This window comes from Mesoplodon bidens, assembly GCF_964165515.1.
Source record: "Mesoplodon bidens genome assembly, chromosome: 18".
NCBI classification, from domain to species: domain Eukaryota; kingdom Metazoa; phylum Chordata; class Mammalia; order Artiodactyla; family Ziphiidae; genus Mesoplodon; species Mesoplodon bidens.
The window spans coordinates 4,335,192-4,351,480 of record NC_138175.1 but is presented as its reverse complement, the minus strand read 5'-3'; the positions used below and the strand labels follow the sequence as shown (position 1 = coordinate 4,351,480).

At 58.0% G+C, this 16,289-nt stretch overlaps 1 protein-coding gene across 4 annotated transcripts in view; it reads left to right on the top strand.

Annotated features, from left to right (window-relative positions):
* Nucleotides 1-16,289, top strand: part of GSE1 (Gse1 coiled-coil protein) — a 424,827-nt gene that overhangs the window by 155,714 nt on the left and 252,824 nt on the right. For 2 of the 4 annotated variants that reach the window (XM_081216433.1, XM_081216431.1), the window contains exon 2: nt 3,922-4,102. In XM_081216433.1, the coding sequence (XP_081072559.1) occupies nt 3,922-4,102 (181 nt within the window). Of the gene's footprint in view, nt 1-3,921; nt 4,103-13,652; nt 13,839-16,289 lie in introns of those variants that run through there. The other 2 variants (XM_081216434.1, XM_081216438.1) reach the window with 2 other exon arrangements.

Genomic DNA, 16,289 nt, shown 5'->3' with positions numbered 1-16,289 from the left:
TGCAGTGGCGTCTGGGCTGCTGTGTGCCCTCAAACTGCAACTTCCCTTGTGTTTTAAAATACGTCATTTACAGGCTACCACATGGGTGAGCCTGGGAAACATTATGCTGAGTGAAAGAAGCCAGACACAGAGGGCTACATGGTGTAGGGGTCCATCTATATGACATGTCCAGAAGAGACAAATCCATCGAGACAGAAAGGAGATGAGGGGTTGCCAGGGGCCGGGGGAGGATGAGGAGTGACTGCTAATGGGTACCGGGTAATGAGAATGTTCTAGACGGATTCTGGTGATGGTTACACAACTCGATGACTATTCTCTAAGCCACTGACTTGTACACTTTAAATGGGCGAATTGTATAGTATATGAATTATATCTCAGTAAAACAACTCTACAGAACAATAAGGCCGAAGTTCTCAAACTTGGGGAGCTCACGGACTAATATAATTAATACAATAAACTGGGTACTGACAACAGTGCTGCATGGTTTTCCCCTGTGAAGCGGGGATGCTGTGTCTGCTCTCTGCCCCTATCCATCCCCATCCCTACGTGCAAATTTACCTGGAGTGAGTGTTCTCCAGAAATCACTCAGTTCCCCGGAGGAAGTGTAACAAGGTGAGATCTCATTAGGATATGCAAGGGTGGGCTGCAAATCCCTTTTATGGTAAAGAACCCTGGAAATTTTCCTCCTTTTTGCCTTTCTCCGTTAACTAACGCTTTAAACATAGTAGTGGCCCTGGTCCAGGGAAATAAAGGGGACAATAAAGTTTATCCTGCTTGCTCTGCGGGGGCCCCATGGGCTCTCTGGGATGCTGTCAATTTCCAGGGTCCCCGGGGCAGGGAGCAATATATGTCCCAGACCCGGTCCTAATAGCACTTTAAATTAAGACAGGCCGTGAGCTTGGAACTCTTGGCTCTGGTAGAGAGAAGGCACAAGGAATGTGTTGGTTCAAGGGTCTGCTTTTTATTAGTCAGGCATTGTTGTAAATTTGTCCTTGAAGGGTGAGGAAAGGCTGCTCTCTGCTTCCATGTGATGGTCTGGCTGAGAACCTTTGCCTCCACCTACGAGGATGCTAGCATGAGATAATGCATATTCCCCACCCACATATGTCTGGCAGCCTCGCCCATCCATTAACAGTGACTGAGCCCTCTCAGGAGTCCACTGGCAGCTGCCGACAAACACCGGAGAAGGGGGTAAAATCCTTTTACTTCCAACAAGAGTCAACATGGTGGGAACAGCTGGACCAGAGGAGGGAGGGTGTCTGGCACACGATGGTGCCAGGGAACATGTGTTTCTGGGCCAGGCCCTGTTCTAGAGCTTTGGGGTTTTATTAGTTATCGACTGCTGTGTAACAAAGGACTACACATAAACAGCTCACAGCAAGACACCTATTACCACACGCTCAGCCGGGGCCCCTGCTGCAGGTCAAGGCATCGGTGGGGCTTCGCTTTCACCTGGGAGATCGACTGGGGAAGGACCCACCTGCAAGTTCATTGTTGGCAGAATTCATTTGTCTGTGAACTGAGGGCTGTTATGAACATTTAGATGCAAGTTTCCGTGTGGACGTCTGTTTTTGGTTCTCTGGGGATCTACCTAGGAGTGGAATTGTTGGGTCCTATGATGACACTGTTTGCACCTTGATGAACTGCCAGGCCGTCTCCAAAGCAGCTGCACCAGTTTACAGTCCCACCAGCAGTGTATGAGGGTTTGCATCATGTTTCAACGCTTAATAATCATGAGAGTGCAGCTTTTAAAAATGGATTCCCAGCTTCCTCTTGAAAGATCAGAACTGGCGTGATGGGGCTGGCTTCCTTCCATGTGGCCCCCATTGGTGCTGGGTGGGACTGGTGCTGTCCCCATACAGTCTCACCTACCAGTACCTTGTTTCTGGTTTACCCCCCTGGTCCCCGTAGAGATGTGTGTTTGAATCTCTTGTCCTTCCCGTCCCCCCTTCCTTTTAAAGCCTGCTCCCTTTGAAGGCCTAGTTCACATTACACCTGCTCCAGGAAGCCTGCCTGGATTTTTCCAGCCCTTGGGGAGTTCTCCTATTATCAAACTCCTATAGACCTTGTCATCTGCACCCCCTCCCACCCAGTAATACTCTCTTTTGCCATCTGCTGTTTTCTACTTAAAAGCCATGTTCCCTGGATGCTTTGTAACAGAGAGTCTTCTCCCAGCTGCTTGAGTTCACATTCCGGACACCTCCACTTACTGTGGGGACTCAGGCCACTTTGTCTCTTCGTGTCTCCATGTTTTTGTTCGAGACAGGACTGTTGGGAGGATTAACCATAGCACATAGTAGGTGCTCAGTAAACGGCATCCTCATGCCCACAAGCTCTTCATCCCAGGCAGCCATCCCCACCCCCATGAGGCATCCCCCCGGCCACTTTCCCCAGCAGAACCCTGGTCCCCCAGCTCCAGGAGGACAAGCAGTAGGTGGGCCTCACCCCACTCTGCTTTCCACCAGCGCATGGGCAGGGTCAAGGCCAGGGCACAATGCTACCCTCCTTCACTCCCTGCCAGCCTGCCCCAAGGGGGTTGCAAGAATGCTGCCTGCTTTGATGAGGTGCCATCCCATAGACGGTCCCTGGGGTTGGCTGGACTAACAGGGGGACACAGCAGCCCTCCATCTGGCAGAGTTTCCTGAAGTGATGTTGGCAAGGTTGCCAGAGCAGCTAAAAGCCTGTGGGGCGGGGTATGTACAGGGGCTCCAGGCTCCCCGCCATGCTGAGGGGCCCCCGGCCCTAAGCGAGCCAGCGAGTGAATGAAGTGTGCTGGGCCCAGGCGCCGCCCTCTCCTGGCTCCAGCCTAAGCCGCCAGCACCCCTGTGGGATTTGCGGGGGCTGCAGTCTGGGCAGTGTCACCATATGGATCCCATAAATTAAAGCGTTCCCGGAAACAAACGGTAAATTTACCCGTCTCTCGCATGTGGAGCTGCTGGAGCCTGGATGGAGCGCCATCCGTCTCTCTCCGGTACTTTGGTTTTATAGCCCTAATCCCTGGAAAAACAGGGTCAACGTGAAGTTGCTTTTCGACAGCCGCGCCGCCCTGAAGCTCGTAATCGGGGCGTGGGACGTCGCCAGTCCCCGGGACCGGCCCCCAGGGAACTGCTGTTGTGCAGACCCTGGAACCCTGGCAGGGGCTTCCCCATGACCTGGAGCCCAGGATGCTCAGCTGGGTTGACCCTGCCTCGGCAGCTCTGTGACCTCAGGCTCCCACTACCCCTCTCTGAGCCTCAGTTTCCCCAACTGTGGAAAGGGGGTGGGGTGACTGGGATAGTCACATTCATAGAGACAGAAGGTAGGGCGGTGGGTGCCAGGGGCTGGGGGAGGGAGTATGGAGCGTTAGTGTTTAATGGGTGTGGAATTTCCGTTTGGGTTGATGAGAAAGTTCTCAAAATGGGTCCAGGGGATGGTTGCACATTGTGTTTGGACTTCACGCCACTGAGCTGTACACTTAAAAATGGTCAAGATGGTAACGTATATTTTACTACAGTTTTTTTTTGAATACAGAAAAAGCGGGGGAGATGACTGCCCTGTGGGGTGAACTGAAGATTAACTAGGTTAATGGTTATAGTTGCAACTAACTCGTAGGTAGTTATTACAAACTTCCGTGCAGAGAATAGGGGCTTGGGTAGCGATGGGACCTGGGAGTAGATGCTCAGTGCCCGGTGATGAGCCTGGTGTCCACCAGGCTGCTGGGCAGGTTTGCTGGGCGAGGCAGTCACTGGTACTGACTCACACTGGCAATCTGGGGACCAGCTCTGCTGCTGCCCTGAGACAGCCACGCTGAGTCCCTGATGACAAAGCCAGGCCATCATGGAGGAGGGGTGGTACCCAGCGGCCCAGGAGGCCCACTCCTTGGGCACCTCCTGGCAGGTGTGACTAAGACTCATCATGTCCCTCCCTCCCCCGTCCTTCCAGGTCACCTCTGCATCTCTCGAGGCATCGACGGCCGTCCACCCTCCCTCCCGGGAGCCCGAGCCTCGGCCAGGCGCCCCAGCGGAGAGCCTGCCCAGGGGCCCCAGGACCGCCCAGGAGCAGGGGCCAGCCCGGTGTCAGCAGAGCAGCCTGGACGGGGCCGGACCGGACCTCACGGGCGCAGGTAGGTGCCAGCTTTTTACTGTCTCTGAGTACTGGAGCGGATCAGGCTGCCCCCGGCAGCGAGGAGGCATCCAAAGAAAGTTCCGTCGCAGACTCCCACCCCACGGTCGCCCCATTCTAGGGGAAAGCCAGGAGGCTGGGTCTCCATGACTTGAGTTTGATTTTCTTCCTCTGCTTCTTAACACTCTCTCATGGTTGATTCACAAATGGCCTTTGTTGGGTTGTTGTTGTTGTTGTTGTTTCATCTCTACGTTCCATTGTGTTCACTCGTTCATTTAAAAAATAATGTCATGGATCCCCATGAACCACCACCCAACCCAGCCCTAGGACGCTGCATCTACCTGGATGCCCCGGCAACCCCAGAGGGACCCACCGGGTCCCATTTGCTTTTTCCGTCGCACCTGTGTTTGCCTGAATCGCCGGTGTCCTGGGGGTGTGAGCTTTGTCTCCTGGGCCTGGCTCAGCGCTGCAAGGTCCTTCTGTTGTCACAGCTGCCGCAGTGCTTGGTTTCACCGTCGTGTGCCACGGGATGGTGGGCCCGCCCTGTGCGTATGCCCACGCTCCCTCCCGCCTTGTGGATGAGCCACACATGTCCCGGCGCGCTCGGTGTAACCTCATTTAGGCCAGAGGGAACAAGGGTGTTCAGCCGGGGAAGATGCTGACTAGTGTTCTCCTGCGTGGGCGTTCACTCCCACCCCCTTCAGCCTTGGAGACCCCGTCTGCGCATCTCGGCCCCGTTGAACACGTCACTTTCCCTATTGGCGGAGAGGCAGCTCCCTCGTGGGTTGTTGGGCCTGAGTGTGGAGTCCCGAGGCGTTTATCGTGGGGCACATGGGCCCTGGGCTGGGAACAGTGAGTGGACACCTGCGTTCTTACCTAGGGAGCGTCGTGAAACAGCCCCTTAGGCCAAGAGCCCTCAGAGTGAGTCCCTGTGTGTGTCCTGCCCCTAAGAGGACTGAGTCTCAAGACCGCCCCCCAGCCCAGGCCTCCCTGTTGCTGGGCCACTGCGGGGGCAGCTGGTGGAAAACACTGCTTGTTATTGAGAGGGCTGGAGCGGGCAGGTTGGGGGAGCCGGCGCATGGTCATCTGGGCATCCATCTCCAGGACAACCCCAGTACCCACCTTTCTCTCTGCGATGTGGACCTGCCGAGGGAAGGGGCTGCCTGACCCTGGCTGGTGGGGATGGAGTGTCAGGCAGCAAAGGGGACATGAGGGTGGTGGGCAGGGAGGGCCCCAGCATTCTCTGAGCCTGGGACAAGTGTCTTCTTGCAGTGTGCCTCAGTTTCCTCATCTGAGGAATGGGAAGGAAGGCCAATGGAAGTGCCTGGCTCGCGGGCAGGTGTGAGAATTAAAATAACCAGGACAGGAGCACACTCAGTGCAGGTCCTGGCCCCCCACCGCCATGAGTGCCTCAGCTCTGGATAATAACCTGCAAAACTGTGACTCTCGGGGACCCTCCCCTCCCCCGGGTGGCACGCACGAGCCCCTGCCCCCTGCCCTGGGGCGGCCCCAGGGCAGGGGCACAAGACCCACGTCTGCCAGCTGCTCTCTGTCAGGCTGTGGCCCTGCCTGGGGGGGAATTGGGGGTCCAGCTCACAGCTGGAGACCCGCCAGGAGCACCATCCCATAGTCAGCCCCTCCCAGGGAGGCCGCTGCTGCTGCTACTTGGAAACGTGACAGTGACTAATGTTTTATTACACACCTGCCGCCTCTCATCGGGCAGGCGTGCAGCCCCCGGGTCCAGCTGTGCACTGCCAGCTGGACGGCGGGGCGGGCGCAGGGCACGAGCACTTATAGACACATGGACACACAGGCGCAGGGACACGCGGGGACACGCGGGGACAAGCGCAGACCTGGCAGCCGCACCAGACACGAGGGTACATGTGCAGAGACACACACGCAGGCACTAGACGCTCTTACACGTGCACATAAGGACACACCGCAGACACGCACCTGGGAGCGCATATCCGTATGCACACGTGTCCCCCCACACACACACAGCCCTGTCACTCCCTCTCTCCAGATCTCTGAGCCCCTCCCCGTCTCCCCGCTGCCTCTCCCGCTCCCTGCATGGTGGCATCCACCCCAGTGCTGCCTTTCCCAGAGGACGGGGTGGCCGTGGGCAGGTCGGGGGCTGCATCTGTTGCCTTGGGGGTGGGGGGGCAGCTTCCCATTGCTATCTGTTTCTGAGCCCCAGTTCCCCGCAGACATCTTCGCCAGGGGAAGGAAGCTGTCACACTGCCGGGCTGGGGAGCTGGGCCACGTGCCCCCAGGGATACCCACGGCCAACCCGCCTCGGTTTCTGCCAGAGGAGGAGGCTGTGTGGTCCTCAGGCGCCGCGCTGGGAGGGCCCACCTGGGGAGTGGTCACTTGCTGGCTGCAGGGGGAAGAGCTCCAGGGCTGCAGGGGAAGCGGGGACCCCCACAGCTGGCATCCCTCTGGCGGGCCAGGCACGGACCTTGGACTGACCAAGCTGGTGAGGGAAGGGTACCATCCAAACCTCCCCATGAGGCAGCCTTCCCTCATAGGCGGCAAGGCCCCAGGCCCAGCTCTTTCCAATATTCTTAAGCCTTTAGTCAAAGGGAGGTCCATTTCTCACGTGCCACTCGCAGGCGGTATAAAATCCAGCAAGAGGACACTTGCAATTCATCACCAGCTGATGAGGACAGGCGTTCCTGAACAATGATCTCTGTGCCGTCGTTGCAGGCTCCTTGGGAAAGAAGCAACACCATCTGGTGATAAGTGAGGGTGTGGCTGGTGTCCTAGACCCGAGTCCAAGTTTCCAAGTCTCAGAGCTGCCACTTCCCGGCCATGGAGCCTCTGCAGGGTTCAGAATCTTCCGAAAGCTTAGCTGCTCCAGCTGCTGAGTAGGCGTGAAATTGTAACAATGAAATCTTCTTTGGAGCATAGTATCGGTGACATGGGAGGAACGCCAAGGGGGCACCCAGGCTGCAGGGCAAGGCTGTGCAGGCTGCACACTGCACAGTTCCAGGGGGCACCGTTCCTCTTGTCGCCTCCGTGCACGTGCTCCCTGCCTGGCCTTCGGGGCTGCCATGTTGCACTGCTGAGCAGTGGCCCTATAGTTCTGCCGCATGGGCCCTGGGTGTCCTTTCTGAGCTGTGGAACAGCTTCTGAAATGGTCAATAATACAGAGCTAGTGGGAGCCACAGACCCCACTGATGGGTTTGGGATGGGGTCACAGAAAGCCAGGCAGAGACTGACTCTCCCACCACGGCTGTGTCCCTGAGCGCCTCCCTTTCTCCCCTCCCATGTTGGAGTGCTGGGCTGGGCCTGCCCTGTTGGGGGTGGCCTGTGGGTTCCTTCTGTCCTAATAGCCGCTGACCTGCTCCCACGCAGAAAGCCTCCATTCTCATTTGTACTTATTCCAGGTTTTGGGGGACCACTGGTCCGGCGGGGAGGGGAGAGGAGGAGTGGGGCTGGCAGGGTGGGGGTAGGAGCCAATACGGGAGACACCATGCACCTTCCATCTGCCTTCCGGGCTGGCCCAGAAGATCCCTCCCTTCACCTGCTCCTGTCACGACCACGGCAGTGGCTGCCTTGGAAGAGTTTGGGGTTAGTTCCTGCTGCTGCTGTAACAGGTCATCACCAAGTCGGTGGTTTAAAGCAATACATATTTAGTATCTTACATTTCCGGAGGCCGGAAGTCCAATATGGGTCTCACTAGGCTAAAATCAAGATGTGGGCAGGGCTGCGTTCTCCTGGAGACTGTGGGGCAGAATCAAGTTTTCCGGCTTCTGGAGGTGCCCACATGCCTTGGCTTGTGGCTCCCTCCTCCACCTGCAAAGCCAGGAACCTTGCATCTCTCTGCCCTGCTTCTGTGGTCACAGCTCCTCTGGCTCTGTCCTGCCCCCTTCCTCAACATACAAGGACCTGTGATTACAGGGGCAGAGACAGGGGACAATCCAAGGTACCCTGTCATCTCAAGGTCAGCTGATTGGCAAACTTCATTCCCCTTTGCCGTGTGAGGGAGCATACTCACAGTTTCCAGGGATTAGGACGTGGATGTCTTTAAGGGCCACTATCCTGCTGACCATTTTAAAGTCCCTTATAACATCAGTTTAGGAGTCAGGGCAACCATGGACGGGAGTTGTACAGGTAACCCCGAGCCCATTGTGAGTGACACAGGGTCCCAGGTTCCCTTTAGCTCGTGGCTTCCAGAGTTTCCTGATTCCATCACCAGCAGACACAGAGAAGAGAACACGAGAAAGCCACTGGACATTCACCTTTGGCCTTGCGGTGACCCGTGCGTGTCCTCCCACTGGCCCCAAAGATGGAAGGGAGCTGGGCAGTGACAGCTGTCCACTGCAGCAGGGCCTGGGCGTGGTGGAGAGTCAGCTGGCCATCTTTGCCCCAGCTGCCCAGCCCCCTGGGCGGTTCATCCACGGCTCCATGAGCTCCAAGAATGTGGGTCTGAGTCGGCCCTGCTGCACCTGGATGCCCTCCCGTGATCCCTGTGTGCTTTGGGGTAAGGGTTGGGCATCCTCATCCCCTGGCAGGTGTGGGAACGTGAGGCCCAGTCCCCTGGCTCCCTGCAAAAGACTAGCTTCCCCTCCAGGGCTGCCCTGGACCAGGCTGGGGCTTTACCTGGAGTGGCCTTTGCTTGCTTTCTCTGCTTCCTTATCGTGTCCCATCCCTGCTCCCTGGGCTCTGTGCCTTATAAATCACTCTCACACACATCCTTGTCTGCTTCTGACAAACCACCTGGGATGGCACATTTCCCAGGGCCGTCTGCTCAGCCTTGTCTGCAAGCAACACGGCACATGCGTCCACCGGCCCCCAGTGTAACCGGCCTCCCCAGCCCCATGGATATGGGGGAATTTACTGCAGGTGCTGTGGCTCAACCAGCTCTCCCAGGGAGGGCACCCCAGGAGTCAAGCCAAGAGCACGGAGAACCAGGCAGCTTCCCGGGAGCTGAGCCCCTCAGGCCCAGGCTGAGTTCCTGGAGCCTGGGGGCCGCGCCTGGAAGTTGTAACCTGAGAGCCGTGAGGACATAGCAGTAAGAGTTGCCTGGACCTTGAATGATCATAGGTACCAACGTCCGTCCTGGGGCTGCTGGGGTTTTTCCTCCTCTTTTCCTTTCTGGCCATGTGTGTAAATCAGATCAGTGTCTGCTGGGCGTGGACGTCTTCGAAGCTTCCGGACTGGCACCCCCGAAATTCAAATGCTACCACTGCTCCTTCTGAGCTTCTGGTTTTAGGCAGACAACCTCTCTGTGCCTTGGTTTCCCCCTCGATTGCTGTGAGATCCAAGAGTCGATCCACATCCATCGCTGAGCACTGTGCCTGGCACTCAGGAACACGGGAGCTGGCCCTGGCCCTGCGAGGAGGGCGAACTGGTGACCACCAGGGCCCTGGCCCTGCGCGGCTTTTGTCTCTCCTTTGTTGGGAGAATGGGCTCCCGGCCAGCGGGGCTGGACCTCCGTGGCCAGGAAAGCAGGGCCTCCACTTGGGGACTGGCTCAGGCCCCGAGACATCCTTGGCAGGTCTCACCTGGAGCGCTGCTGGTGCTGAGTGCTTTGGCGGGTGGCGCTGGGTGGACTCCTGGGCCCCGAGGCCAAGCGGCAGCTGCTCAGAGAACACAGGGGCTGCCGGGCTTGGCTGCAGCTCATCCTGGCTTTGTGGAAAGGGGCTTTGTGCAGTGGAAGTGTCTCCGTGCTCCCGTCACCCCCTCTCTCTTCCCTTGTACAGCTCCAGCCAAGCTGGGATCCAAAGTCTGTTTTTTCTCCAACTAGCGACTGTTTATCTTCTCGGGAACTTCTTGTAATGCCAGGAGCACGGAGCTTGCAAGTCTGGGCAGGAGGTGGAGAAGCCCAGGCAGCCCCGGAGGCTCCAGGCTTGTAAGTCGATCTCTCCCCAGGAGCCTCTGAATATTTAGCAAGACTCACCGTGCTGGGCCTGAAGCCCCTTCCCTCCTCTCTCCTCCAATTGCCAGGGTCTGGTCCCTTGGCTGGTGTGCAGCTCTGTGTGTCTGTCTGACTGATTCAGGTGTCCATGACATGAAAAAGAAAAGAGAACTTGGGCAATTTAAGAAAATGATAAACTGAGTGTTGACTTCAACGAAGTTCAAAATGGCTGGAGATGTACAAGGGAAGAGAGAGGGGGTGACGGGCGCACGGAGACACTTCCGCTGCACGAAGATAAAAGCAGCTCTTTAGAACTGGCAAAATTGCTGTCAGGGGGGTCTGTTTGCCCCGAACTCTTAATTTCTTTCCATTAAGTTTGTGATTAAGACTTCAGGTAAGGGGATTCCCTGGCGGTCTGGCGGTCAGGACTCGGCGCTTCCACTGCACGGGGCACGGGTTTGATCCCTGGTCGGGGAACTAGGATCCCGCGTGCCAAAAAAATAAATAAAATACAATAAAATAAAAATTTCAGGTAGAAAAAAAGAGATCAGCTGAGCCATAGAAATGACTGTTCCAGGGCTCAGGATGGGGTGTCCCGGGGGCAGTGTTCAGGACCCCAGGGAGTAAAGCCAGCACAGACCACCCCTCCAAGGGCTACTGCACTTGGGGCCCACCTGTCTGCCATCTCTGCAGTGGCCTCCACCCACCCACCACCCTGCTTTCCCCTTGACCGGGTTTAAGCTGGTAGATAAGCTGGCACTCGGGGAACCTTGGCTGTCCTTGTTTAGCGCCATAGGGGTTTAACTGGCTAGAAGAACATCATTTGTAAGACTCTCCCTGTGTCCACACCAACTCTCACCTGTAACCTTCTATTTAGAGCAGAAACCACTTGACATTGGGCATCTCCCAGAAGACCTTTGCTTGCGTCTTCACCATGGTTGCCTGTTGACACATCTGTCTCCACCAGTACACGGCTGTTCACGTGGGGGCATTTGTTCACAGATATTTGTTGAGCACCTACTATGTGCCAAAGACTGTGCTAGGCAGCATGTGTGATGCCAGGTGGTGACAGGTGCCATGAAGCAAAATAGGGTCGGAGAACACAGAGATGAGAGTTGTGACTGTAGGCAGGCTGGTCCCAGAGGCCTTGCTGAGGAGGTGGCATTAGGCAGAGTTCTAGGCCAGGGGAAGCGCAAGTGCAAAGGCTCCGAGGCAGCCCACCTGCCCTCTCCACGAAGGCAGGGACCATAGTTTACTATCCTCTTTATCTTTCCAGCACCTGGCCCAGTGCACATAATAGGTGCTCAGTCGAAGTTTGTTGAGTGAATTTGTTGAGTTTTAAGTCAGCTGGTGCTGGGGGACCGGTTGAGGGGAAGGTAGAGAAGAAATGAGTCTCTTGTAAACACTGGGGGCGTGCATTTACCCGAGCTTCCTGGGCCGAGGGCTGATGTCCCAAGCGGGTCCTTACTCCATTCTGGAACTTTTCTTCCCTCTCCAGGGCTTTGCTCTAAAATATAAAATTCCAGCAACCACAGGCTGCTTGCTTTTCCCCGAGGTTTCCCAGTGTGATCATGTTGGGGTCAAGGACACTTCAAGGTCACCTGTGAGTGATTGGTCCATTCTCCCCCTCGGACTTGGCTGACGCTGGGGAGGGGCTGCGAGCTCCCTGGATCAAACACAGAGAAGAGCATTTACTGAGCAACTGTTGTATGTCAGATGCTGTGAGTCTGGGAACAGTTGTCTTCCTAGCTGTATTCGTCTCCTGTTGCTGCTGTAACAGACCCCCACCAACGTGGCAGTTTAAAGCAACACAAGTTTATTACCTTACAGTCTGGAGATTAGAGATCTGACACAGGTCTCACTGGGCTAGAATCAGGGTGTCGCAGGGCTGGTTCCTTCTGGAGGCTCCAGGGGAGAATGTTTCCTTCCTTTTCCCGCTTCCAGAGGCGCCCACATTCCTTGGCTTGTGGTCCCACATCCCTCCAACCTCTTCCTTCTGTCATCACATCTCCTCCTTCCCACCCCTGCCTCCCTCTTACGAGGACCCCTGTGCTCGCACTGGGCCCACGGGGCTGATCTCCCATCTCAGGATCCGCAACTTAATCACATCTGCAAGGTCCCTTTTGTTCTATAAAGTGACACATTCGCAGGTTCCAGAGATGAGGACATGGCCGACTTTGGGGACCATAATTTGACCTCCACACCAGTCATTCTTGCTGGGCTGAGCTGGCCACATGCGGCCCCTGGAGCGTGGAGTCCGTGCCCACAGCTGAAGAACAGGCAGGCTGGTGAGCACTGCACGGCGATAGAGGAATTTCCTGAGCGCTGATCCTGCACCGGGCACCGTTGTGTGTGCTGGGACTGAACCCTCTGGCCTTGTGGCCGTGCTGCTGGGGGACCTGACACAGCCGGTTCAGCCCCAGCAGGTGTGCTCTGGGTCACCCTGGGTCAGTTTCCTCCCCTAGAACATGAGGGTCATGATAGAACCTTTCCCCCGGGCTATTGCATGAAGATGACCTCAGTTAACAGTTTAGAATGGAGATGGGGGACCTCCGGGGGGTCCGCACCCCACCCTGGCTGGGAGGGGCTGGATTCTCGCCCATTCCAGGAGGTTCTGGGTGCAGTTTGGTGTTTGCCCAGGAGGTGACACAACAGAGCACTGGAAACACGGCCTAAGCCACAGCCCTCAGCTTGCCCCCAACCCCAGTTCCCATGCCTGCCACCCATCCTAGGTACAAGGAAGGGGATTGACCCCAGAGACCGGACAAGGCTCTGCCCCGTCCCCTCCCCTCTCACCACTGCGCCCCAGCAAGCAGACTGTGGGCCCACCTTCGGGTCCTTGGGTGGGTGACCCTTTGGGCCCGGCCTGAGCCCCAAGGCAGTCGTGGTCCCCACCCCCAGCCACTGTCCAGCTCTTCTGTCCCCAAACACACCAAGATGGACTCTAGCAAGGACAGAGTGGCAGACACAGCACACAGTGCCGCTGGGGGGGCTCCACGGAGAAGGCACTTGAACTGGGCACCTGGACCCTTGTAGGCGGCAGAGGAGAACCCGGATGACAACAGGCTCCTCCCCTTCCCCCTCCATCCTTCCTCCCTTCTCCCCACATGTCTCCCACGGGAGCGTCTCTAAAGGTCGCCAGAGACCACGGCCCACGGTGGGCGCCGCCCACACCCCCAGCTCCCCTGTGCGCTTCCTCCAGCCTGAGCTGAGCCGTCCTTGGCCCTTTCTCTGCAGGAATGCCCCCACGGGGGTGGCTCCTGCTGCCTGGAGGGCATCACGGCAGCCACGGGGACTTGGCACACGGTTAGAGGCCCGGCACCCGGCACGTAGTAGGTGCCCGACACAGACTGTTGAATGATGGTGTGACTCAGCAAGGGTGACCTTGGTGGGGGTGTGACCCCCTTTGGGATCTGGAGGCTCCTCTGCGGCCCAGGGCATAGGTCTCCCATGTGCAATAAATCCCTTGGGCCCCCTGGGTCTTGCGGGAGGAGAACAGCGCAGGGAAGGCAGGAAGTGGCCGCCACCCTCGGAGCGCGGCTCCTGTCTACAGCTGGCGGGGCGTGTGCCAGGCCGGGAGGGGGGAAGTGGGGGAAGGCTGGGGGGCGGGGGGAGGGCGGCTGCGTGGTTGTGCTGTGGCTCGCCGGGCAGCCCTGGCTTGCACGCGCTCCATCTCTCAGCTGACTTCTCGGGAGTCAGCTCCCAGAGCTGAGCTGCAGACCTGGGGGAGAGGCTTTCTCTGCCCCTCCCGCCTTGCTGCCCCGCCCCCAGGCCGAAGGGAGCTGCTCCGAGATGGCCAGGCCAGGGGGCCAGGGGCTGGGACTCTCAGTTCTCATGGACCAGAAGAGTCCCAAGTGGCCAGTGCTCCTGCCGGGTGAGTCCCTGGGATGGCCCCACGGCGGGGGCGGGGGGGAAGGGGGGGTCCTGGGACGGTGCCCAGACTCACAGGACAGAGGCAGAGATGGGGGAGCAGATGCTGAGCAGGGACTCGGTGAGGGGGGCATGTCCTGGCTGCAAGGGCACCGAGGCGCATGTGTGGAACGCAGCACGGCCCAGGGGACAGATGGAATGTCCCCAGGGGCCGGCATGATGGCCTCAGTCTGAGCCAGGGCCCAAGGGCAAGCGTTGGGATCGTAAGGGGGCGCAGCAGAGCGCTGAGGCATGGCAGCAAGTGCCGCAGCCCTGGGTGCCCCCGGGCACGTTCCCGCTGCCCCCGCCGCGACAGCCCCTCTGCCCACTGTGCCGTCATGGAGCTCAGGCTGGCACGGGGCCTGGCGCTGGGCACCTGGGGGTGCACACAGGTGAGCCTGCTGTCCTCCCAGCCGCTGGAGGTGAAGCCCAGAGCCAGGTGGCTCACAGAGGTCACTGAATCCCACCGTCCCTTCCTGCAGAGGGGAACCTGAGGCTCGGAGGCTCGCTGCAGCCCCCCGGGACAGAGCAGGGTCTAGAACCCAGGTGACCCATCTGCCAAGCCCCCTCCTGCCGCCGGAAGTGGGAGGAAAAGGGCAGATCTGGGAGCTCAGGAGCTGGTGGAGGAGGCCAAGGGACAGCCTCCGAGGAGGTGCTGGGAGGGACATAGGTGTGCTCGGCACAGGGCATGCTGAAGCCCCAGAGCTCCCCGTTCCATACCAGGTGGGGTGCGAGGCCTCCCCCTCCACCCATCGCAGCCAGCTTCTTGGCCCCGAGGACAGCATGCAGGGCCCTGGGCTGGGAGATGGGAGGCATGGACTCTAGTCCTGACCCTCCACTCCCTGCCTTGGATTTAATCTGATTACGAAGGAACACACTGACAAGGGGAGCGCACTCCCCTGCCCATCCACGGGGTGGCCGACTGTGAGGTAGTGAGCTCCCCATCCTCGATCGTATGCGAGCAGGAATCACCAACCCATTGGAGAGGTTGTAGAGGCGCAGAGGTCAGACGGGACAGTCTTCCTTCCGTGTCTCAGATTCCAGGTCCCTCCTCCTCTGTGTGCCCCATCTGTGCTACAAGAGGGACTGTAGCAGCTGGCGTTTAGTGAGCACCTACTGTATACTGAGGCTCTTTGCCACTCTTGGCAGATGCCAGTTCACTGAACCCTCACCACACGCTGTGTGCGGGCGCTGTTCTTCCCCCATGTTCCAGATGAGAAGACCGAGGCACGGAGGTTCAGGTGACTGGCTGATGGTCCCCAGGCCAGTCAGTTGAGAGGCAGAACTGGGATGAAAGTGTGGCACAGAGTTTGCATCCTGCCCCACCACTCAGGATAAGATGTAGCCTCAATTATGGGAAGTCCAACCCCATTTAGGAAAATGTTTCCTAAGCTTTGAGAAGTCCAGAAAGTTCTCCAGAGTCACTGCGGGGCTTCGGCTGGGAGGACAGTGGGCTGTGGCTTTCCAGGACTGGGCAGCCACAGTCCTGCCAGGACGGGCAGGTGCCAGGCAACGAGGCACCTGTGGTGATGGGAGACGGGGCACCTTGTCCTCCCTGCGGGTGGCGGGGGGCACTGGGAGCCCAAGAGCAGGCCCGGGCCCAGCCTGCCTCGTGGGTGCTCGGAGGGCAGCCAGGGGCCGTCATTGTCTTTGTTCCCATCACGAAGGCACAGCCCGGACTCCAGCCCCTTCCTCACACCCTTGGCAGCCAGACAGGCCACATTCGCTCCAGGCAACTGCAGGCCCTGTCCCCGACACTGCCCGGTACCCCGTGTCTGCGCTTCCTGGGATCCCCCAGACCCTCTTTAAACAGAGGACTGGAGCTGAGCCTTGGCCTGGGTCATGGGCACGGGGTCTTGGTGGGTAGTGTGTCTCTTCCTCTAGATGCAGCTCAGCCCCGCCTCTTGCAGGAAGCCTTCAGTGATTGCTCCATCCTCAGAACCTCCCTTTCCCCCTCTCTCTCAATATTACATCGTTTCCTCAGCCCCAGAGTGGGAAGGGAGCTCCCTTGACTTCACTCAGGTCTAAACCAGGGCACATGGGAGAACACAGGTGGCGTGATTAACCTATTATGTGGGGACATTAGCTGAGAACCAGGACTGTCCTGGGCAAACCAGGACATACAGTTGCGTGGCTTATACCATGATGGCTGGCCATTGGCGTGTTGCCTTCTTTAGTTCTCTTTCTTGTCAGATGCAACAGACAAAAACGGGAAGGGGAAAGGAGGGAAGGGAAGGATTCAAAGCATGGGCTCTTGTGTTGCTGCTTTTTCTAGTGGAGCCTCAGCTTCCTCATCTGTAAAGTGGGAGTGCGGGCAGCAGCTCTCACGTAGGGTCACCGTGAGGTTAAATGAGGCTGCGTGCATAGCAAACGTTCAGTCATACTGTCCTTGTTTCTGGGAAGTGACCTGTCTTTG